General features: G+C 43.2%; 2 protein-coding genes across 2 annotated transcripts; both read left to right on the top strand.

Moving 5' to 3' along the window:
- Positions 1–5,764: 5,764 nt before the first annotated feature.
- hrh2a (histamine receptor H2a) lies at positions 5,765–7,072 on the top strand. The gene is made up of 2 exons (XM_069669317.1): positions 5,765–6,767; positions 6,906–7,072. Exons 1-2 carry the CDS (start codon positions 5,765–5,767, stop codon positions 7,070–7,072), a joined length of 1,170 nt encoding a protein of 389 aa, XP_069525418.1.
- Positions 7,073–22,016: 14,944 nt separating this feature from the next.
- tlx3b (T cell leukemia homeobox 3b) lies at positions 22,017–24,683 on the top strand. The gene is made up of 3 exons (XM_069670539.1): positions 22,017–22,443; positions 23,433–23,670; positions 24,272–24,683. Exons 1-3 carry the CDS (start codon positions 22,017–22,019, stop codon positions 24,453–24,455), a joined length of 849 nt encoding a protein of 282 aa, XP_069526640.1. The 3' UTR covers positions 24,456–24,683.
- Positions 24,684–24,721: the final 38 nt, after the last annotated feature.

Here is a 24,721-nt window from a genome sequence, read left to right as displayed (position 1 = left end):
TTTGCAAAAGAGGAGTAAGTGAGTGAGTTGAGTGTAAGGTCCTCAAGTGAGTTATACAGGGATAAGTGAAGCTATAAGAGGTCTGAATGCAGTATGAGGCTTTTATTGACCTTGCATGCACGGACAAAATTTGCCGTTAACATCTGAAGGCCTTTTCAGTATAACAATCCACACAAATACTGTTTATTGACCTCCTAATAGTCTAAATTCTTTGCTTCTCTTTGCCGTATAGTATATTTACAATAAACAACCTACACCAAAGATAAGGCAGCCTGAGAAGCCAGAATTCTACATTTGGATGCCACACTTTGCTGATATTTTCTGCAACAAAAACAGTGCAAGTACCCACAGCAACACATAGAAAGATGAGACACCCAGATTGACAGACAGATCAATACAGATCTATCGATTTGTTCCTTCGCTTTTATGTGTATAAAGGTTAATTTCACCTCCTGCTGACAATTCAGAGCTCACCTCAATCCTGCAGCGATTTGAAGAGACAGCAGTAACCGTTTTCCCGACTCTGTGCGAACATATTGAAACTTTACATTTGTAACAATACACATGATTACTTTGCTAATTGGGCTACATAAAAACAGATGTTTCTAATGCATTTCTGTCTAAAAAGACACATCTGGCTGGTAAGAAAGGTCACAGAATGAACACTTGCTATTTGAAGAATCTCACAAATGAGGCAACGAGTCCTCGCTGAGAGGGAAATAACCTCATTACTCATCTCCCAGCTCAGACTGTGTCTGGTAAAGAGCCACTATTCCAACTTCTTTTTTTGCCTGCCTTTCATCTCAATACCCAAATTGGGCTCTTTTCACCCCGATGCTTACTGAGTAATGGAAAGTCTAGATGTGGCAGAACGAACCCTTTCCAGCTTGTTTGCATCTTTCTTGTGCTGGAGGATAGGAGACAAGGATATGAAGCTGTCAGGAAGCTCCTAAAAGTTAATCACTCTGCTGTGTATCCATGAGCTGTCGGTTGTCACCTCAGATAGTCCTGTACCGAGATGAACCCATCAAGCAGTCTCCTTAAAGACACAACCCCATGCCGTCCTTTGTTGTCTGCTGGGAACATGAAACAGCATCATCCTGCAGAAAACCTCCAAAAGTAGAGCAGCCTTCACATCCAGCGTGGAAAACACAGCACTCAGCAGTCATTACAATCCATTACAGTCCTCAAAATCCATTATGAACACATACAGTTTGGGCCGTGTGTGCAAGAACACCTTCATACCAGTGTGTCTGTGATTATACATACAGATGTAAAAGTTTTTTCCATGAGGGACGATGAATGAGATGTTTGTAAAAGAAAACAGATGGTCTATAATTAATTAGCACTAGCATTGTTTATTTACTAATGGAGGACATTCTTAACATTAAAGTGAATGACTTTGTGTTACTGTAGTCTGCACAGACAGTCACTGAGCATTAGTATAGGAAAATGAATGTAGGTCACTTCAGTTTCACTGCTACTAAATAAGCATTGCGCAGGCTTCTGGTTTTTGGTAAGAGAGGGGACAGGGTTATATTAAAACACAGATGTTTATGCAGAAATAAACACAGGAAACAAATATGGTTGTGCTCTCACACACGTGCAGTGTAACATGGGAAAAAGAGCTAATGCATTGAGATGAGGGCAGATATACGTATGACAACTATTACTCAGATAAAGTTGCTAAAAAACTACATATTTGTCCCTATGTGAGCGTTCCTCACAGGCCTGTGTTGGATCCAAGCCAGGTGTCACTGCAGCGGTTTGTGTGAGCATATGCGCGTGTGTGATAAAGAGACAAAGCACGACAGTGACACACCGACAGATTTTGATGATGAAAACCGTTGAAATCTCAGGTCTCTAATCGACTCACTCCGTGCTTCTGTCAGACGTAAAGGCTGAGGTGTCATTTGCATTTGAGAGCTGCGCTTCTTACGACCGTGGCTTATCAGGGCTTTCTCTGGATGGCGCTCAAAGCAGCAAGTCCCTGACAAAAGTGTGTCGGCAGAACAAAGACGCAGAGATTAGAAGTGTTGAAAGATTGGAGATTGTGTTCTGACCCAGATTTAATTAAAACCTCTCTTTTCACGAGCGTAATTTTCTTCCTTCTTGTTTTCATGTGAAGCCAGCGAGTCCGACTCTCGATGTCTCTCTTTCTGTGCGTCTCCGAGGTGATAGGTGAGCTTTTCTGGCAAACGTCCTATTCTCCATTACAGTGTTAGAAAAAAACATTACATTCGCACACACAGACACACAAACTCACTTATCAAGTAGTTTCCCTCATTCCACCATGCACCCATTAAAAACCAATGGCAACATGCACGCATGAGTTCACAAAGGACAGATTACAGTTTCTAAATTCCTTGTTCATCTGTTGTGTTTTATCATTTTATTCGGTCAGTTGGTGGAGCGTGCGCCCCATGTCCCATAAAATAATCGTAATGACATAATGACATGCATTTTTAAGAAACACCATAGTCCTTGTAATGACGCTGTGACTGGACGAACTACAAACATGGCATCTCCATATCTCTAACCATCATAGATCGTGCATGCAAGGCTTCACACTTAAAGTTTAGAATCAGACACAACTCAAGTATGAATACTTTTTCTTCCACAGCTTAGTGACCACACAAGTCACAGCTAAGTTTAGCTATGTGTGTGTGTGTGTGTGTGTGTGTGTGTGTGTGTGTGTGTGTCTTCTTGTATTCAGGCCTTGACGGGACCAATGTAAGTTTTAAACCCTGTTAGTGAGGACATGTGTGCATTATGAAGACATTTCAGCTGGTTCTCTCTATTTCACTCTTATTATTTAAACCAGGGTTTTTGCCTCCTTCATTTCCCAAAAAAATCCCGTCCACACAAGCATGGTAAAAACATGGTAAAAAGCAAAAACACAGCAGAAACGCTGTCATGAGAATGCCACACCAACAGGCAGCGATATAACCCGGTCATGCAAAGAAGAAGAAGAAGAATCGTAGTAGTAGACGAGTAACTGTACATATATGTGTAAACATGTAAAAGGTCCTGTTAAGCATCTCTGTTTTTGTCACGTCCGTCACTTTGCAGGGAATGTCGCCTCATTAGTGACGTGTCACACGTGTCAAACAGAGTTTCTAAAGCGGCGGTCCCCAAATTATTCATAGTTGTGACAAGCGCATCTATTTTAACCTGCGCAGCGTTTTGTCTTTGCGGTAGTGATTTGGGGGTCCAAGAAACTCGCAGACCACTGAATTCGTTGTAAATCATCACACGTGACGCTACTCAGCCAATCAAATCTGTCCCTCAGATTGCGACTGACCCAGTGGGTGTGTGAGAATACAGATACAGACTGAAGAGTCAGCCTTCAAGAGAGTTACAGAGACACAGTGGGGGAAAATACGTGAGTTAGGGAAAAGTAGACATGGCGTGCTCTAAAATGAGAGCAGTAGAGAAAACCAAGCTTTTAAGACTGGACAGACTCGTATATGTTCCGTGAACGTGGTGATTATTAAACGCGGACATTGTCTGACACTGTCCTTCCGTTTGTCTCTGAACTAAACTGTAGCCTGGAGTCTCTGTTAACAAACACTTTATTGATAAACCTGAGAGTTACACAGAGCGACATCAGGCTTCATCATCATGACTAGTTTTCCTCTTATTTCTGCAGTTCTGTTCTTATATGTAACGGTATGCGCCCTCTCTCTCTCCCCCTCTCTCTCGCTCTCTCCAGCAGTCAGTCAGTGTACAGTGCGTTTAAATGTTTTGTATTTCATAGTCATTGCCTGTTTTAAAACTCACTATGACTCACCATGAGAAAAAGTCTAATGCAACTGCATTTCGGCAAAACATATAATAACATTTGGCAAACATAAAGTGAATCCCCCTATTATGGTCAAATCCTGATAATTCTGTCAGGAGGCATAGAGACAGCAGCTTAAGTGAAGAGCTTTTTTGATTTCTGCATGGACAACATCATACTACCAGTAGTACCAGACATTATATTATTTGTTTTCATTTACAAATAAAGACACTTCCATCACAAACTGGGGCATAAAATGAACCAAAAATACAGGAATTAAAGGTTTTGACACTCAAAATTTCCTGAGGGAGACCCCCCAGACCCCCCAACATACAAACACACACTATATTTCCTTACCAATATTGAAGTATTCATTATTATTATTGTTAAATTACGAGAGCTCTGTGTAAAAGTTATTGGCATTGTTGTAAAAAATTATTTAGCCTAATTGTATTTTCTTTATTTGATTTGACAGACGTTCAAAATGTCTTAATGTATGGTACTGAATCATAACGCAGGTCAGACATGATGATGTTCCGGACCTTTGCTTGAGAAACAAAATCTCTAACTGGACCTCTTTCAAGTTTAATTGAGTACCCCTGTTCTAAACTCTTCTAAAGTCACCCTGGCCGGAGTTTTACAAAAGATCTGTTTTCAGTGACCTAAAACAGCGTTGGACGAAAACGCAGAGAAAAAGCTACATTTTGAAAAATATTCGTGTACGTGTGGACATGGCCTTAGTTTCAAGGTTATGGCTGGAATACTTTTATATCAACAAATAATATAGAATTCCTATAGCCATAAAATATTCCTCTAAACATTTCTAAATAATAAAATGATGCCAGATTGGCTTACAAAATAAAACAATTATATCGGTCTCTCCTCAGGTTATTTGTATGGTCACCTCTTCAGTCTCGACCCTGCTCAGTGTAAGAGGAAGGGTTTGGGTTAAGCACTGAGTTGTTAAGATTAAGTTTAAGGGGATGGGCTATTGGAATAACATTATGTCAATATGAGTCCTCACAGGGTCTTGTGTGTTCAGGGGTATTCAGAACGGCAAATGAGAAAGGCCTTAGGTGATGCTGAAAATCAGTAAAAGTTAGACTTGCTTTTAAACTTTTGTAAACGTCTTCATTGGAATTGAAAGTCTTCAGAGTCTTTCTCTAACGAACTGTGAGTCATTCTGTCAAGGATTACCAATGTATCGCTTTTATCAGCTACTATTAAGCTGATGCCAGAGTTGTACTTGATTACTTAAGTTCTGTGTCATGCTTGAAAAAAGGTCAATAAAAATTGTCAAAGGGATAATGAATAAATTACATAGAAGTTACAGCTACTAACAAACTCCCATGAAAGTAACAGATCTCTGTTGGTGCATGGCTCTGCAATATCTAAAACTAAAGGACATGCTGCACTTATTCATAACTGTGTTTCTTATCTGTGTCCACTAGATGACAGCACAGCCACAGAAGATGGTGATGAAGCCAGAGTGTTGCCATGGACCACCTCGAACCAGCCACGCAGACAGAAAGCTGTTCAACAGCCATCACACACTCTTCAACAGCCGCGCATCGTGCTAATTTTAATGCTCAGTCGCAGCATTTGTCAAGCAAAGGACAAATGTAGTTCAACCAACTTCTTGAACGCCTCATTTTTGATGTATGTCAATGAGGATGTGATTTTGGTTTGTAGGTTTCAGGCCCCGCAAGACCAGCAACCATTTAAGTAAATAAGCAGATAAAAAAGAGGCGATATTGGACATGAGGGACACAGAAGGATCACATATGGCCAACATCTTCAGTCCCATTCAACTGCGGAGAATTGTATGCACCTTTATATTATTTATGTTTAATATGTGAGCCAAAGGCTTGTAATTCTTTCTCTCATCAATTTTGAAACACAAGCAAAAATGTAACACCGGTTCACAAAAAGCTGCGGCGATGAATTCATCACTTTGTCTCAAGTGAAGCCCCAGTGATGATGATGTCAAACGTGATGCTGGGTGTCCTCCTGTCCCTCATCATCCTCCTGACTGTCGGTGGTAACGTGCTGGTGTGCCTGGCTGTCTGCACCTCCCGACGCCTCCGCTGCCTCACTAACTGCTTCATCGTGTCGCTGGCTGTGACCGACTTGCTGCTCGGCCTCCTGGTCCTCCCTTTCTCCGCCCTTCTGCAGTTCAATAGCGAGTGGCCGCTTGGTCCGGTCTTCTGCAACTTCTACATCTCAATGGACGTCATGCTGTGCACCGCCTCCATCCTCACCCTCCTGGCCATCAGCGTGGACCGCTACCTGGCAGTGACCATGCCTCTGAGATACGCCTCACTGGTGCTGCCTTGGAAAGTTGCTGTTGCAATGGCCTGTATTTGGACGGTTTCAGTGGCCGTGTCTTTTCTGCCCATCCAAATGGGGTGGAACACTGTGAATGGGACGGTGCAGAACCACGGGCCTTGGGCTCAAGAGGGGAAATGTCGCTTTGAGCTGAACAGACCCTACGTACTAACTGACTCTCTACTTACTTTCTACCTGCCTCTGGTGGCCATGTGCTGGACTTACCTACGAATACTTCGCATTGCACGGGCACAAGCTAAACGCATAGGCAGTGTGCGACCCACTTACATCACTACCTTCAACTGCAGGAACAATCCCTGCAGTACCAAGGTGGTTTCCAGTGTCACAGCAGTGGCTCTGCGGGAGCACAAAGCCACAGTGACACTGGCAGCAGTGATCGGGGCTTTTGTGGTGTGCTGGCTGCCGTACTTTATCATGTTCACAGTGTTGGGAATAAAGGAGCATCCAGACCCCAGCACAGTACCTGAATTTTCAATTGTGTTGTGGCTGGGTTATGCTAACTCAGCCCTGAACCCATTCCTGTACGGGGCCCTCAACAGGGACTTCAGGTCAGCCTACACCCATCTGCTGAGATGCCGATGCCCGTCTTACAGTAGGTGGAGGAGCAAACAGCAGTCTTCCACTGGAACAACAGGTAAATGTGTAGAAAGAGCTTGATGTTTGCAAGTAAATCTGGACCTTACCTTTGATAGCACTTTAGTGTGGACATTGTTATTTCTGACAAACAGCCAGTATAATTAAATCACATGTTCTTATCCTCTCCTCCTCTCAGGCAGAGATCACCTTACAGAGGTGACGCTGCTGTGTGGCCCCAACCCTGTCACCTGCCTGGCTGGTGTAACAGATCAAAACTTCATGCTTCACGAAATGATCAACAGCACAGACGCAGTGCCTATCAAACCTGCAAACGGCACTGTGGCTACAGATGTCAGCGGATAAGAAATGTAAATTATATTATATTCAGAATCATGAACAAAAAATGACATCTTGTCATGCTGCAGAGGAGTTCATGTACGCAATGGAGTTTTTGGATGCAGAGCCATGACTTGAAACTTATTAAATGTGGTACAAGACCTTAAAACAACGATACTTCACATTGAAATTGTGAATGGTAAAAATGCTGTCACATTTATACACAGATACAGACATGTAGGGTAAAAGCAGCCTAAATGGTGCTTTAAGCTGGTTGTATGTGACGACCCTCAGTAAGCACGTACTTGCACTGGATCATATTTATTTTGCATCGTCATAGTTTAAAATGCATGCGGCAAGGTCTTCCTGAACCGGCTGTGTGGATACTGCTGTTCGAGCCAAGGACCAGAATCTATCAGCTCAAGGAGAAAGAGCGACAGGCAGACAAAAAGACCAGCAGAGATTTAGAGCCGAGCTATTTGAAAGCCTTCAGCGCCACAATTGAAGCGTGCAGTAGACCGTGTAAGTAGACGTACATGACATCCCCTATGATAACCATGATAACCCCCACAGATCATGTCAGGCCCAGAACAAATGAACTGTGACACACAGATCCTAGCGGTGTCATCGACAGTGCATCAGGCCATATGGCAATATGGTTATTAGGCCAAGAAATGTGCTTTCAGCACAGAGGAGAAACATTATCCAGTTCCACATCCTGCTTTCATTTCTGTGCTAGCACTTTGTGAGCAGCATCCACTAATTGGTTTGTCTTTCTGTGTGCATGTTTGTACATTGCGTATCAGTTGAAGGAAATGCATTAATACCAATGCATTGTGGAGTCTGCACAGCTTGACAGTACTGTAGCAAAATCCATCATTTGCTGAAACAATCGCATTAAATCCCATACATATGAGCTTTGTGAGTATGTCGTCTTTAAACCGTACATGTGATTATTTATTTAGTTTCTTCAGAATTACTGTAATTACTGTACTGAATATTTCAAATACGATAGAAGTGCAACATGTAACAACTCTTAATTCAGACAGAAAACATGAACTGAGAATAAAGCTTACAACATGTTTCAAAATCCAGATGTTCAAAAATACAAACTTAACGTAACATTCTGTGTACAAGACTCACTTTTAATACATTTTCTAAAATCTAAAAAGTGAGAGATATTTTAATTGTATTACGGTATTTTACCCAGACAATGGCACTGTAATCTATCTACAGCTTTGTCACGGACATGCACAGTCATGGTCGCCAGTGCAGCTGCCACCCTCACAGCAATCAACATTACCGTAGGCTGAGCTCAACTACCGCACCAGTAGCTAGCAAGATTGCAAATTCGACATGCCGAAAACAGGTAGGCTATAATTTGTGTGTTTTGAATGTATTTCAAATGAAAATTAATTGAAATAGTGTTAAAATAACTTGTATACACGTTTTTATTAATAAATAGCGATAGAAAACCTTTTTCCTTCTGGGATAGCATCAAAAACGGGATGTCGGTATGTCTTAAAAAAAAAGAAGAAATCCTCACAGCACTCAGGGAGAAAGGTGACATTACATGTTATGTCTTTTTCTTGAATTAGTAACGATCTTTTGAGTGTAGTAATTAAAAGAAACTGATACAATATTCTTGTACTTGTCTTGCACACAACTTTAAAGCTTTTAGGACCAATCATCTCTTTAAAAAACATTATGTGTAGCCCCGTGTTGTATGTGATTGTTGATCCTCTTTATTTGTGTCTCGATATCTACTTAGAAAGGATTTTATAAATAAACTGACAAACCATTATGTGACCTCGTCAGAAGAACCAACTGTACACACAGAGCCAGCGCTCATACATCCACTCAACAAACAATGACGGTGGATGGAGGTTGAAGTCAACTCGTCCAACAATCCTCCCACGGCATTGAACCATCATCCAAAGAAACGTGTGGCCCTGAAAAGGTCTTGACCTACCTGTGGAAAGTACTGAAGCTCTTGGGGACCAAATGCAACCAGCGGAACTTCTCATCATCAATTTATGCTGACTCATGCAGAACCAGGAAGTAACAGAACCTTAACATGGACAAAGATAACGGATGTTTAAAAGAATGAGCGAATGGGAAGAAGAGATAAATAGACTTAATGCACTTATCACTTTATGTAGAATGCATTGAAACTTGTGACATTTCAATGTGCAGCATGCAAACTAATGTTATGTGTCTATTTGAAAAATGCTGCCGGCTCCAGATTGTGTCTTCAACATTGCTCATTCAGCGGCATAAAGCTGACAAATGTACGCATTGTATCATACTGTAAATTAAAATGAGAAAACGCCATGTGCTGCTCCTCCAGAACAGAAGATTACAACAACGCTGTACCAATAAAGAGACGCTTAAATAAAGAATATGATTTAAAAAAAACTACAGTTTCAGGAGGCAATACAGGCGGTAGTTAAATATGGAGAGGAATTATCATGTGAGATGAAAACACTGTTTGAATGATAAGAAATACAAGAACAATGGAAACAATTCATCACAGCTGTCAGCACACATTGCCTCAAACTATTGCCACATTAACACTTAACCTTTCCCATTCTTCAGGCTATTTCCTTGAGGACTGCCACAGAAGTGTCAATAACACAGTGCACATCTATCTGCACGTCAGGTACCAGCTGGAAACGAAGCATTCAACCACAGGAAACACTTTTTAGTATTTCTAACATCTAAGATAATCATTCAGGTCCACATAACCTGATCGCACTCACATGCCATATTTGCTCTAAGTATCCCTACTTTCTGCCATGACTTGACCCCTCACTAGCGAGAATACAATCAATGTAAACTATGAGGAACAAAATATGCAGTTTGAGACACTTACGTCAAGTGCTTCACTATTTATTGGAAATGGTTTCACAGTTGGAAAAGGCTCTGCTCTCCATAGGCGCTTTCAAAGGATCTGAGTAACAACACGGATTCTGCAGGGAGAGAGACTCCTCCAAACAAACACAGCAATGGTGGAGCATCAAAGATGGATGTCAACATTCATTGACATTCTAGCTGTGCAAAACAACAACAATACCAAACCCCAAATCACATAAGGAGGACGGTGCACGGTGGAGGGAGTTGTGGCAGAAAGCAGGGTTGCTGTTTAGGAATATGCAGAGTGAAGAATCACTCGTATGAATGTGATTGTATGTTTAACCTCAACAGCTTACATGAGACCAATCCACCATATTCACACTGCAGCCATTTTTCTCTGACCTCACGCTCTGACAGGGAGGCTCAAATGTTATGGAGTCTTACTGCTGTGTTCAATGTTACAAATCATTTACACGTAGGGAGTCTGACAATGGTAATCTTAAACCCTTTCCCTAATTTATGACCAACTGAAAAGACAATTGATGGTGAAAATCTGGAGGGAAATTGAGCCACATTTCAAACAATAACAATATGTTTGATTATATTTGATTAGCTACCATTAGACAACAGCTAACATTAGCAGGAAACCATGAGGTACAATGTATTATCTTCTTTTGTTTCTATGAGCAGCATTTACTCCACCATGGAGGGAAACGTCCAGGTTCCTACATAAGGCTCCTAGCTAACCCTGTGTTAGCTAGGAGCCTTATGTTAGCTAGCTTACATAAGGTTAGCTAGGAATGAAATTCCAAGCTAACTTTATATTTGCTAGGAATTAAGGCCTTTCCTATTGTTTCATTTAACACTAACATTCAGTAATATTAGTTTTCAACCACTTCCTAGATACCGTAATATTAGCTAGGAAGTGGTTGAATGCTAACATTAGCTGTTATCTGACCATAGCTAATAGCTTGTCAAATATGTCGTTTTAACTTGAAATATGGTCACATTTCCCTCCAGATTGGCAATGAGTGTTACGTCATGTATCCTACATTTACAACGTTCAAGCTAATATGAGGCATCTGCAGTCTGAATAAAGGTGTGGTCAAACTCCTGTCCACCTGCTCCATCTCCTATTCACCTCTATTCAGGGCCACACAACACACTGTTTTCTGTTAAGGGGCCAATCTCCAGTCAGTGGATGTTTTCTTTCTTCAACTTTTCTACTGGTCTATCAGCTAGTAGGAACCCTGCTGTACAATGTAGACTAGTATTGCATCATGTTTTATTATTATACATAAACAATCAATGGTACAGACCCTCTTCTGCTTAATTCTTAGTAAAAAAAGACTCAACAATGTTCTGGAAACCTTCAGAGGTTTTGGTTTCAATGTGTAGAGGGTTTCAGAGATGCTTGTCTACGTACCTTCACTGTAACTGAGTGCTGTTGCCTTTAATCATCTTGAACCAGTCTGGTCATACTCCTTTGATCTCGGCCAACAACGAGGCATTTTCGCCCAGAAAACTGCATTCACAACATCTACATACTGGATATTTTCTTTTTTTCCACACCTGTCTCTAAACTTAGAGATGGTTGTGAATAAAAATCCACGTAGATCAGCAGTTTCTGAAATTCTCAACCCAGCCTGTCCACCAAACAACCATTAAAAGACACTTAAATCACCTTTCTTACCCATCCTGTTGAGTAGTGTAAACTTCAGATTGTTCATCTTCACCTTGTCTACATGCCTAAATGCATCGAGTTTATTCTGCTTCGTGATTGGAAGATAAGATATCTGCTTTAACAAGCTGTTACACAGGTGTACCTAATAAAGTGGCCACATTGCTACTGTACCGTTTTACACCTGCAGACAGGACACTTTAGCATTGCTTCAAACACTGCGTCCATTTTGTGTTTGCTGTGTGCAACATTTATTCAGTACCCGCATCAACATGACATCACCTCTGTTTTTAAGGCTGCGTGCGGATCCACTTTGTTGAACGGGAGACTAATGTGACCACATCTTTGGTAGCTTTGGTGCCAGTGTTGGGAAAAATACAGGCAGACAGACAACCACCAGGACGTTTCCCTCCAGCGTGGAGACAATGCTGCTCATGGAAACAAAAGCAGAGACTAACTTTTAAATATATAACACACTTGACTTGACTCTAAAGAAAGCTGAAGACTCTTCAGGTTTGGCTGAACGTTTCAAGGCCTGGATTTTGTTCACCATTACTTACAGTGTAGAAGCATTAGAAGAGATCACTTCTTGAGAAGGAATGATTACAGTGAACAACTCTTTTCTTGCACACACAATATATAGAATTAGATTATCTCACTATAACAACAAATCTATAATTTAAGCGCCTTTAAAAAGGCTTTTTAAAGAAATCTCACGGTGCGGAGAAAAAGACAAGCGGACGCAGTAAATATTTCATTTAGGGTTTTCAAGGCTGAAAGCAGAGTGGTTAATAACTTGCTTTTATCTGTCCTCTCTAACTGAAAGACATTTATTATGCTTTCATCTCCTTGAGTCGCCCTGTTCCCACGTAAACATCATGCGTCCCTTGGTAATTCCGGTCACTTGCCCTCCTCCTCTCTCCCTCTTTTTCCGGGTGACCATTGGCAGCTGGAACTACATGAAAACCATTCATCATCGCTTCTTTAACATCAGATTAATGTGGGGAAAAACAGAACATATAGACTCTCTCTTTCCGTCACACACACACAAATACAGTACACACACCCGACCTGCTCTGTATAAGCTATCAATCATAGATATTGTCATTATTCAACTGTGTCATCGACAAACCCCTCTCCTCCTCTCTCTCTCTCTCCCTCTCTGCCTTTGTCTCTCTTTCTTTCCTCTTCTTTCTTCTCTCTCTTTCTCACACACACACACACACACACGCAGCGGAGAGAATCATGAATCATAAATCTTATGAATGCCATCTAAAGACTGCTCAGCGCTATGAGAGAGAGAGATGATTGATAGATGTGAGCGACTGTGGCGAGAAGCAAAGAGGATGGACAGAAGGTTGTAACCAGCAACACCGAGGTCAGAAACCGCGGTTCAAGGGTCAAACGTATCGGAGGAGGAGGCACAATATGGCCAAGAAGGGAGGAGGAAAAGGGGGGAGTAAGTGGTGGAAGGGGAAGGGAGAGAGGAGGAAGCAGGAGGAGGAGGAGGAGGAGGAGGAGGAGGGGGATGCTGCCACAGTGAGGCTAAAGCCATAACTCATCTTTTATTAAAAATAATGAAAAAAACTTAATGAGTTAATAATATCATGGAGAAAGAGATAGGGAGTGAGACGGAGATGGAGGAAGGGACAGGAGGACAGAGGAAAGGAGAGAGGAAATGGAGGAGGAAACACGGCGGAGCTGGAAAACAGAACAGGGTCAGTGTTCGTCTCTTTTCACACTTTGGTCATTTATTCCAGTTTTCAAAGTTCACACAAGATCCATTACAGCGGCAGGGACAATCAGAGCCATCCCCCTCTTTCTGCCGACCCAAATCCCAGAGCCGGCCTGGTAATTAAAGGCACTTAACAACCAATTAACAGTGATGAGCTAAATTAGCAGGATATTGTCTCCTTTGACTGGGCTACTGCATTATCAGTGTATTGAAGCAGCGATGAACAAACCTCAGCGGCCCGCGTTTGCATGTAGGCAAATGACGGATTAATTACTATTAAAACATCAGCATCTTAATGAGCTTGGAAACAATTAGAGAGGTCGTTAGCATGTGGAGAGCGGCTGAGAGCAGAGGAAGGGGGGAGCGAGCACAAAACAAGAGAGAAATCTTCATTGGGAAGCAATACTGATTAAATGGACGTACGGTCGCACTCATCGCCCAATATCCACGGACCTATTAAATGCATGACATCACCATTTGTCTTTTCCACCATCAAGCTACTTTTCTCCTGCTATTATCTTCCCCCCTTCTTCTCCTGCCGCTTCCCCAACTCTCTCTGCCTCCTCTCATAAAAAGCCTTTTTCTTGCTCTTCCATTCCTTTCTCCACTTTCTGCTTTTTAACTCCCGTTTCTTCCTTCCCTCCTTCATGCTTGGGGGGCACAGTCCTGTGAAGGAATTTAATATGCAACTTTTATATGAGAAACCAATCGCATACGTCTGGGTCTATTGGGCTCGCAATCTATCGGCCCGGACGGCTAATGCAATAGAGAGAGCCGGGGCTATTTATCACACGGGGAGCTATCTTTTCCTCTCTCTCTCTCTCTCCCACTCTGCCCTCGCTCTCTCTGTCTTTATTCAAGCCCGGATTCCTGGCTGCCACTAAATCAGGCCAACTATGAGCTATGGCTGCCCAGAGGGCATCTCCTCTTTTATAGGGGGATTTGGATTTTGTATCTACTGGTTCCTCAGTGGTCGTTGAGGCTGTGCTAACGGAAGCTATAAACATTCAACAAACAAAGGCAACAACTTAAATGTCCCTGCGTCCCCGCTGTAATGATCATGAACGTGTCGAGATATATGGGTGGAGGAGGATGCATAAACCTGATGAATAAGATATCATGAGATTTGCAATGATGCTGCAAACATTTGTTTGTGCGCTCGTCTGCGGACGTGAGGCAGAAACGCATACAAAGACTACACATGCACAGACATGTGTACACTATACTGATAGAGCAGTGCGCTATAATTTACACAATGTTAGTAGTCGCACACAGCAGCGGCACAATTTCAAAAGTTTCCTGCAGAAAAACAAAAGCGACAGCATGCACAGGACGCTGCCCACCTGCAGCAATTAAAATGCCTCCGAAAACCAAATTCATTTCAACAAATTAGCCCCATTACTGGCCACTGTGTAATCGCTGATGGCAATTAATAAGAAATTAGTCACAATCAGCCCTATATTAACATCTCACCCAGGGGCCGCGGCTGGAAATTAATAACCGGAGATTCATCTCTCTTACTGTCTTTCTGGCTCCCTCTCTCACACGCACACACAAACACACACACCTTTGCCCACCTATATTGTTCATGAATCTCCTCTAAGACTGTTTTTTCTATGTGGATCGTCTCATATGATCTGCAATCTGCTCATGTCAGCTCGCCAGCTTCCTCTTTACTGGGGTGTGAAAACCCCCTGAAAGACATGCGTGTGTGTGTTTGTGCGCGCATTTGTGTGTGTTCTCACCAGAGCATGTAAACTCAGCACATGTGTCTCGCAGTGTGACGAGTTCAGGGACATTTGGACATATACATGGACACATATACATACAGTGTATATGTGTGTGGTGTTCACTGTACATGTTTGTGTGAGTGTGCGTAAAAGGTGCAACACAAATGGGGAGGGGGCATCGGTGGAGCCTGGGCCCGCCTCTAGGGGTCCTCACACCAATCAGCAGAGCGCACCAAGAATCAATTAACACCAGTGGGAGGGGGCAGAGGGTACGGCACCACACACACTCAGACACACTCGGCGTCCGCACGCACACTGCCCACACACATGGTACTGTCTGAGGAGATATCCATCACATCACACATTGTGCGATATGCCAATGTGTGTGTGTGCGAGCGTGTGTGTCCCCGTCCTGGTGTGCCCCGGTCTCTCATGGTGTGAGGTTGGGGAACAGATTGGGGGTCAGCAGGGGGGTCAGGCCAGGGTCACCCCCCGTCTGAGCTGCGTGTGTGTGTGTCAGTGTGTGTGTGTGTGTGTAGTATCCGCCTGACCACCACTTTCAGGGCTCACTGGCAGGCAGAAGTGAATAAGATGGATGGTGTTGATTCAAACTACGAATTCATTGCTCCCCTTGAATCCATAGAGAATAAATACATCCACGGAAATTATGAAGGAAGGGACCGAAATGAGCATCTCACATTTTATACTCCCCTCTCTCTCCCTCTCTCCCTCTCCATCCCTCGCTCTCTTTGTCTCTCTCTGGTGTGAGGACAGCTGCCGGCTACATGAAAACCATTCATCATTGCATCTTTACCATAAAATTATTGACAGATAGGAGGGCGAGGAGCTTTATTGGCTGCGCTTTTACAAGGTTGGACAAAGAGAAAAGTTAGATATCAGGAGGAAAACATGGAAACTTAAGTAATAACAAAAGGGCAAGTGTGTTTTCAGGGAAAGAAGGAGGACGGAGAAGAGGGAGCGAGAGGAGACATTTCCGCTACAACAGAGCGGCCAAATAAAGTGATCAAAGCGCGTCTACCATTTGCCCGTGAACGCTCCTCCGTGAAACCCCACCTCTCTCCTCTTCCTCTCTTCCTCCACACATTGCCGTCTCCATCTGTTAGCCCGCTGCACTCGTCCGTCCACTATCAACAGCCCCCCCCCCCCCCCCCTCCCTTCCTCGTTTCCTCTCCTCCCCTGCTCCTCTCTGGCCTTCCTACCCTCGGGGAGGTAAGGTGATCTCCCCGTGCTGGTGTAAGTGACTGGTATTAGTCTCCTTCTCTGTCTGTCTGTTTGATCCCGGCACTAATGACTCCACAGGGACCGGGCTCTGATAATGGGAAATCAATATAGAGAATAGCGCTCCGGAGTGGCCTCACTTAGCTCTCGCTCTTTCACGCCTCACAGCAAAGTGCCTCTGTGTATCTGTGGTGAGTGTGTGCGAGGAGGGGTGTAGTGTGCTGTAGCTTAGTGTGTGTGCGAGCACGTGTATCGAGGAAGAGTGTGTGGAGCAGGATTTTAATATAGTTGTGGTGCATTTAAGAGAGGAAAACTTTGTCTTTTTTATTCAAATTAGCTTGTTTGGCCTCAGATACAGTCTAAAATGCTGCATCAGGTGTTGGCGAGGGACTTCTCTAATTCATATAAAGAGTTTTAACATTTTAAAAGCACGTTTGATGACAAAGCGGACAAAGAGTTGACATTTTCGGGGTCATCCGGCAGTAAAATGCATATGTCTCTTTGTATATCTACGCGTGTGTGGCTAATCGGTCACACTCCTGCGCCTGGGGCCAGACAGGTGGGGCTGGTGGCATGAGTCTGCCTGGTCCCCCCCCCTACTCCTCCGCCCTGAGGGGCCAGAAGGCCCAGCGAAGCAGGGGGCTGGAGTAGAGCTCCCTCTGCCAGGCACCGCCGCACTATGGCTGGTGGCAGCTGGTCCCTCCGTCCCTCCCCTCCCTCCTCCTCCCCTGCCTGTGCGCCCCGCGGGCAGGCAACAGGAGGGGTGAGGAGGTCAAGAGGCAGGAGAGAACGGGTGGAACGGCGGCGACATGCCGGATAATCGGCTTTTATGAAGCGGAGAGGACACAGACAGGGAGAGACGGGGAACACGGCACTGACACAATGCAACTGGCTACAAGAGGTAATGAATTAACACATTAGCAAGCACGACCAGGGGCGTTCAGGAGCACTCAGCTGCTCTTAAACACAAGCCGAACTGGCTCGGGCACACATAAATCAGTCATAAGTCATTAAAGCAACAGCAAACACACTCACTAATTAATTACATCAGTCATCTTGTGCGTGACAGATCCCTCTGAAAGCTGCTCAAAGTGTCTCCACAGTAAGAGATACTTTTACTTAACACTCAGAAGAGATGAGCAGAGATTAACCCTTCAAAGTAAAAGCACACACACATAAAGAGGAGGCGATATTACGGGAATCCTCTTGTCCAAACTGAAGCCATGTGTTCAATTATCATTAATGCTTTAACTCTTTCTCTCACATCTCAATCTTAGTCATCAATCCGTCCTGCTTTTTTTCTCTCTCTGCTCTCCGTCCATCCCTATAATTCACGTCTGTGCGGTTACTTACTTCCCTCTCTTCCTCTCCATCCTCCTCTCCCTCCCTCCCTCGACTTTTAACCAGCGTGAAGAGGCAGCCATGCATTCAACCATCAGACAGGCTTACATGGTCCACCCTTACACACACACACACATACAGTCGGAGCATATTGTTCCTCGAGTGTAACAAGAATGCGATGTTCATTGAAACAAATGTCTACCATATCAGGGCATCTTTATGCGGTTACATGTGCATCCTGAAAAAAAGCTTACACGACTGATTTGTAAACAAGAAAATCACACTGGAGTCTTTTGATTGGTTGCTGTTTGCCTGCATGTGAGGAATATATCAAATAATCGGCCACAACATTTGTATTATCGGATGCTGAGACATGTAAAAAACAACTATTTGTGCAGATCCTACCGACAACCCTTCAGGATGACAGCTTCCATACTCGGTTATCTAAGTCCTTTACAGTCTACCAGGCCTTTTATGTGACATTAACAGTGACATTTTAGGTGGTTTATGTGCATTTGGCAGATAAATAGTGTCCACACGGTGCAGCTAGTGGTCCAGTGACAGCCCTGGGATGATGATGGCCCTGACCTGGTCCCTGATGGGGGATCCCATTCCTCTCTTCTCATCCAACAATCCCACTGAGCATGTCAATATGAAACCTTATCCTCAAACACACATACACACACACACACTGGGGCCTTGCTGGTGCTCGGCTATCCCTCCCATTATAGATAAGACAGGCTAATATTGATAGGATGAGCCTGTAAACTGCTGCGGATGAGACGCATGCAGTGGTGTGGAGAGAAGTGTAAATTAGACCAAATCAAGTCTCTGAACAGTAAAACACATTTGCGCTATATTGCTCTCAATGTGAGCGAGATTTAGTGCACGGCTTTGGTTGTATGTGGGGCTGTGGGAGAGAGGGCCGTAAAGCTTTGTTTAGCCAACTTTAAAGAATCCACAGCCTTGTAAATGTTGTCAGATGGCCCATGCCAGTGTCTTTCAGCTTAATACTACCTATATTAAATAGTTTAAATATTTCATAAGGGCGGTTTTGAGAGCGAGGGAGGGGGAATCGTTAGCTGCGGTAAAGTTTCATTAACTGGTCCCCATTTCGCTGCGAGGCAAACTCATCTCCTCTTATTGTAATAAAACAATCTCTCTCTCTCTCCTCTCATCTCCACCGCCTCTCTGCTTCTCTTTTACATCATAATAATACACTACATCCCCTTTAAATGCACTATTACTTACCGCTGCCTTTTCATATTGTAACATCACGGGCACTTTAGCGACAATATAAAAGCGTGTCATTCATTATTCAGAGGCAGCCGGCCTCGTCCCCCTTTTAAAAAGTCAGGCGCGCTGCTGAAATTGATAACGGCGAAGAGACGCGCAATAAAAACGCAGCCCCCGGGTACCGAGCTGCAGCCCAGACCCCCGATTATGCAGATCAAGTGGTAATTTCTCAAACAAATCGCACTCTTTCACTCTTTTGTTGTCGTTTCTTTTTGGACTTTTGGAATCGGGGTGTCAGCATTTATATTGCCTGTGGAAAAAAACGAGGATTGATGCGCGTGTTAATTGTTCGTGTGCGCTGCAGGCTTTCTCACAGACACATTATCTAAATATTTTGGCCTAAACGAGATCACCTAAAGGCCGCTGTTAAAAAAAAAAAAAGAGGGAGGTGTTTTTTTTTTTAAGTGGACTCTTGGTGTCAATTATATCTTACCTTTCCTGCTGTAATCATGAAGCAATGAAATGATCCCACACTTTCTGCAGACAATCAATAAATTGAGGAAAGGCTGGCAGGAGGCGGGCTGAGGAGGTTTGTCCTGGTGCGTTTGGATGAACCGGAGTCACGGTGGTATCCCGGTAGGTCAGAGCTAATGTGTCATAATCACTCATAATCATTGGATTACACCGGATTACTAACACCCAACATCTGCAACCAGTGGGACCCCGTCTGCTCCGTGCAGGCTGGAGGGACTGCCTTCACTGTGGAGGAGAAGCAAGAAATATTAACTTTTGTGAAACTCTAAGAATGCATTGCCCTATGAGTGGCCGTGTCATTATTTTAAAGCAATTAATGTAATTTAAATACGTTCGATTGAAAACCTCCACCATTACTAGTTTGGAGGGGGTTATTATTTTGCAAACGTCATGAAGAGAAACATAAAAATGTCCTTAAAGCTGACAGCTATAACAGACCAATTCTCCCCCATCAAAAGCCACCGGTGAGCTCACATATGGCGGGGTGAACCGGCCAACACTCAGAGTCTGTCCATATTGCCAAACAAACACCTCGGGCCTTGTCCCATCTCATATTGCTTCATAAGCCTTTATTGTGAAAGGGGAGATGCTTTTTTAAAATATATATATATGACCTACTAAAGTGTGTTTGCATTTCCGTTTGATTTTGTAGTTTATATCCTCAAAATGTACAATTACCCAAATGCATTTTAGATTAAATTAAGATGTTTTAACGCATTAAATCAAACAGTATCAGATACATTCAGAGTGTATTTTTATGTATTTTTAATACAAACACACACTAATAGTTGATAACTCGACTAAAATCGATTAAATAAGATAGCCTAACCCAAATAAATAATACTGACACATTAAAATACATGCCTTTAAAAGCGATGATTAATGAGCAGCTCTTTTAAAAACCCTCTTTGTCACTAAATGAATATGTTGGCCATTAGTTCGTTAAAGTCCTGTAACGTGATCGCTTAAAAAGCCACCTGCCGCAACCGAACCCCGCGCGCATTTGTCTGTCCCTGAGACAAGTTAGTGGAAATGAGATTATCCGGTCACTTTGGGCGCCTGTTACATTGAATCTGAGCGGTTAGCAGCTTCCAGAGCCCGGACACTTTATCTGGAGTAGCCCATGGCCTTCCCCTGTCAGGTCATTTAATGTGGACCTGGCAAGCAGGGACAAATAAGGCCACGTAATGCTCAATATGTGCTGGTGATTCACTGCCAATGTTCAATCAGGCTGCTGTGCTTTTATTTTAAAAAAGGGGGAAGCTGGTGGGTTTCATGTGCGTAATTACGCACCAGGAAAGTGTAAGGCCTGGCTTTACCGCTTTTATTTTGTTTTAATTAACTCATGACATGTGTAATAAATGCTATTTTAATTCATTACTAAGACATTTATTCCATTGGTTTTAAATTATTTCTTCCAACATGAACAAGCATGATTATGACTCATCTGCATTGAAGACCGGAAAACTTAAAATCTGACGCACTATAATTTTTGGTAACATCTTATTACTTTTGTTAAGTAGATTTTTTCTGAGAGAGTTGACATTAACTCCGAAGCACAGGCGACTCTTAAAGAAAAAATCCACATTTTATTGTCTGAAGAGGAACATAAGAATTATTTAAATGAATATAGATGTAAACCGGCGTTTATTCCTTTGTTCTCTACTTTCCTTAATTCCATGATGTATAGTCTTTTTTGTAACAAAGCACTTCTTTATAGCTGTAAAACCAACCTATTATTATTCCCGTACAATATACACGTGTCAGTGAAGAGGTGACACAGACAGTAAGAGAACAAATGATGCGCACTTTGTGTCGAGCCTGAAAAAGTGTACAGAAGAAGCATCACTTCATCAGACCCTATAAGGTGCGTAAAAAGTTTTTCATGTGATGTCATTTGTCACCAAAACTTATAAGCCCCCTCCACGGTGAATGTGTTTATGCGCACGAGTGGAGCACTGACAGATGAGTGACAAAACGCTCTGTGGTTGAAACGAGAAAATATTAGATGCTCGTCACCAAAGACGCGTAAAGGAACATTGATCTTCTGTGATCCCTGGTGTGACTTTCTTTACATATGCCAAATAAATTTCCATGAAGTTGTCGCTTCCTCCTCTCACTCTCTCTCCATAATAATGATAAAAAACGACAACATCAAATACTGACTCACTCAGAAGGCATGAAGCTGCCATATCTTGCCATTTATATATAACAAGCTGACGCCCGTAGTGGTTATGGGAAATCTTGGTAATTGTGCCAAATCGCGGGCCTACCCCCATTAACATTCAATCAGTCATTGTGGTGCCAGCCAATGAAAGGTGGAGAGGGATGGAGGAGGACGGAGCAGCCAGACGGAGCGTTTTGACGCGCTGAGAGGAGGACAGAGCGTCACATCTCTCCAAACGCCCATCAAAGTTTGAGCGCAGCCTGCAGAGAGGAGCCAGTCCTCTGAAGGAGGCCTGTTAGACACAACAAGCACGCGCTGGATTCTGGGCACGCGGCTGGACAGCGATGGAGACACTACTGGCGGTGACTTTACTTGCAGTTTGACCCTGCTTTCATTTCCCCTGAACGCGTCTTCCGTAGTTTTTTCGTCCTTTTTGCGACAGAGCGACGGGGATGGAGCAAGCACCGAGCGCGCCGAGCCCTCCTCCCAAACCGGCCCAGCACGAGCCCATCAGCTTCGGCATCGACCAGATCTTGGGAGCCGGTACCGAGCCAGAAAGCGGGCGCACGGCCGGAAGACAAAGTGTATCCGATCTAAGCAGCGGGGACGGTTACTACAGTTTAGGAAGCCCGACCGGAGCCAGCGCGCCCTCCTACACCGCGCTGTCCATCTCCCTGTCCGGTATCATGCCCCCGGTGGAGGCTGCGGGCTCATACGGGGAGAGCAGGGGTCTGGGCAGCCGGGGAGTGATTCGAGTCCCGGCACACAGACCCATGACAGCCCCGGGACCTCCGGCCCCTGTCCAGGGCGCTGTCCCCGGGTTTGGAGGGCTGTGCTTCCCCTGGATAGGAAACAGGTTCGCCAAGGACAGAATATCAGGTAAAGACCAGCTGTTAGACCGCGTGGGTCTCCCTCGTTAATATTTTATTAAGTTTAAAGCTTTAAACATCCTGTGACAAATATCTGTAAGGCCATTTACAGCATCTGAAATGTGCTCACTTTAATTATTTAAACGGCTTTTAAAAACATCAAACAGGATAGAAGTTTTAATGTTTTTTAAATAATGCAGTATACTACATTTACAGACTATTATTACTACACGCCTTATGTTAGTGTCTTCAGTCATGTTTAAAGAGTTTAATATTGTAGGCTTTATATTTTTACGTCATGTATGAGCATACAAATATATGAAATTATAGTGTGCTCTGTTATAAATAACCAACAGCATGGTCTGCCACATTTTTTGTTGTATTGAAAATAATCTGAAATATAATTATAAGGCTAAATTCAAGGTAAATAAGAATAAGCTAAATTGTCACTTTGTTTTATAATGTACTTAAGAAATTAGAACCTAGTAAAATAATCTATCCTAAATATCAAAGAGTGTTATATTTATCTTTATCAAAAAGAAATGAACAATATTCAGGTGTAGATTAATTTATCTTACAGACGTTTATGGAAAATTAATAACTTAATAAATAATGATATAAGCAGAGGCCTGTCCTGAAATACGTAAAGAAAATATAAAAAAAGGCCATTAGGCCGCCGTCCTGTCAGTAATTACTAATGTGGATCACCTGTAAAGCTCCAACAACTTAAAACAACCTAAAGATGAGTATTTGTTTAGTTTTTTATAATTGCATTGTTTCTAATTCTGAGGCCAGACTCATCTTTCACAATAAATGTCCTCTCTCATATCTCACACGTGGCTTACACAGTCGAAATAGGGAATTGTTGTCAAACAGGCCGGATATGTGTGATCTATGGCCTTGAATTTCCATACAGAGTGGGGAGTGAATTATTCTGTTTGGTGCTGTGTAAAATCTGTATCTCGCACTCACCTGTGTGTCTCTCTCTGCTTGCCGTAGCCGCTCTGGTACCGTTCGCCGTCACACGACGGATAGGACACCCGTACCAGAACCGGACGCCTCCGAAACGGAAAAAGCCGCGGACGTCCTTCTCCAGGGTCCAAATCTGCGAGCTGGAGAAGCGTTTCCACCGGCAGAAGTACCTGGCCAGCGCCGAGCGGGCAGCCCTGGCCAAGAGTCTGAAGATGACGGACGCGCAGGTCAAGACCTGGTTTCAGAACCGCAGGACCAAGTGGAGGTCGGTATGAAACTCATATTCAAGTCTAAGTCAACCGTACTTTAATATTTTAACACATTTCATCACACCCTCCCTGCAACAACAAAAAACAGTCAACTCCAGTCTTTTGTTTTATTTAGACAGTTCTTCAAAAATCAAACTTTGCTGTTTAGCAGGTGAGGCTACTCGTATTTCCGGTTAATTGACCCCGTTGACACGGAAGGAAAAAAAACGGCCATACATAATCAGCAACAAAAAAGAAACAGATTTTATGTAGTTATTTTTTTCTCTTCTTGGTATTCATCTACAATTTGTTAAATGTAAAATATATAAATAATTATTTTAAATCTCAAAAATTAAGTTAATACAAATTATTACAGGAACAGTCACACACGCATCTTTTTCAGTTGTTTCATGCTTGTTTTTCTTCTTGTAACGCATCGCTCTGGACATCCTTTTTATTTTTATTCTCACAATTTAACCACTGTTGTTTTTTCAATCTATTTGTGTTCTTTTTATAACTCCTGATTCTCCCCCTCCTGTCCTATAATGTTACATAACTCCACATTTTATCTGTGTATTTATCTATTAATGTTTAATTTGCCCTCCTGTCTTCCTTCAGGAGACAGACAGCCGAGGAGCGGGAGGCGGAGCGTCAGCAGGCCAATCGGCTGATCCTGCAGCTGCAGCAGTCCGCCCTCCAGAAGTCCCTCAGCGAATCAGCGGTGTCGGATCCACTGTGCGCCCATAACTCCTCCCTGTACGCCCTGCAGAACCTCCAACCCTGGGCCGAGGAAAGGGAATAGAGCCCAGGCACTACGCTGTAATCAAAAAGCAGCATCTATTATCCCTGGGAGGATAAATACATTCAATTACACCTACATGAGGACAGTGGGACTTACTTTGATCAATGAAATGGAGAAAAAAAATCTGTGGCACCATCGGTTTGAGGACATGGACCTGAAATGATGGTAAGTGGTGCCTAACTTCAAGCAAAAACTCTCCTGGAATAAATCTTCCGTATGTGGGAGCCGTGAGACTTTTCCACTTCCAAAAAGGAATCAGAACTTAT

The sequence above is a fragment of the Semicossyphus pulcher genome, unplaced genomic scaffold (assembly GCF_022749685.1).
Source record: "Semicossyphus pulcher isolate SPU_LCO1_2020_fin unplaced genomic scaffold, fSemPul1.0.p SCAF_2, whole genome shotgun sequence".
Classification (NCBI taxonomy): domain Eukaryota; kingdom Metazoa; phylum Chordata; class Actinopteri; order Labriformes; family Labridae; genus Semicossyphus; species Semicossyphus pulcher.
This window is presented reverse-complemented; position numbering and strand designations above follow the sequence as displayed.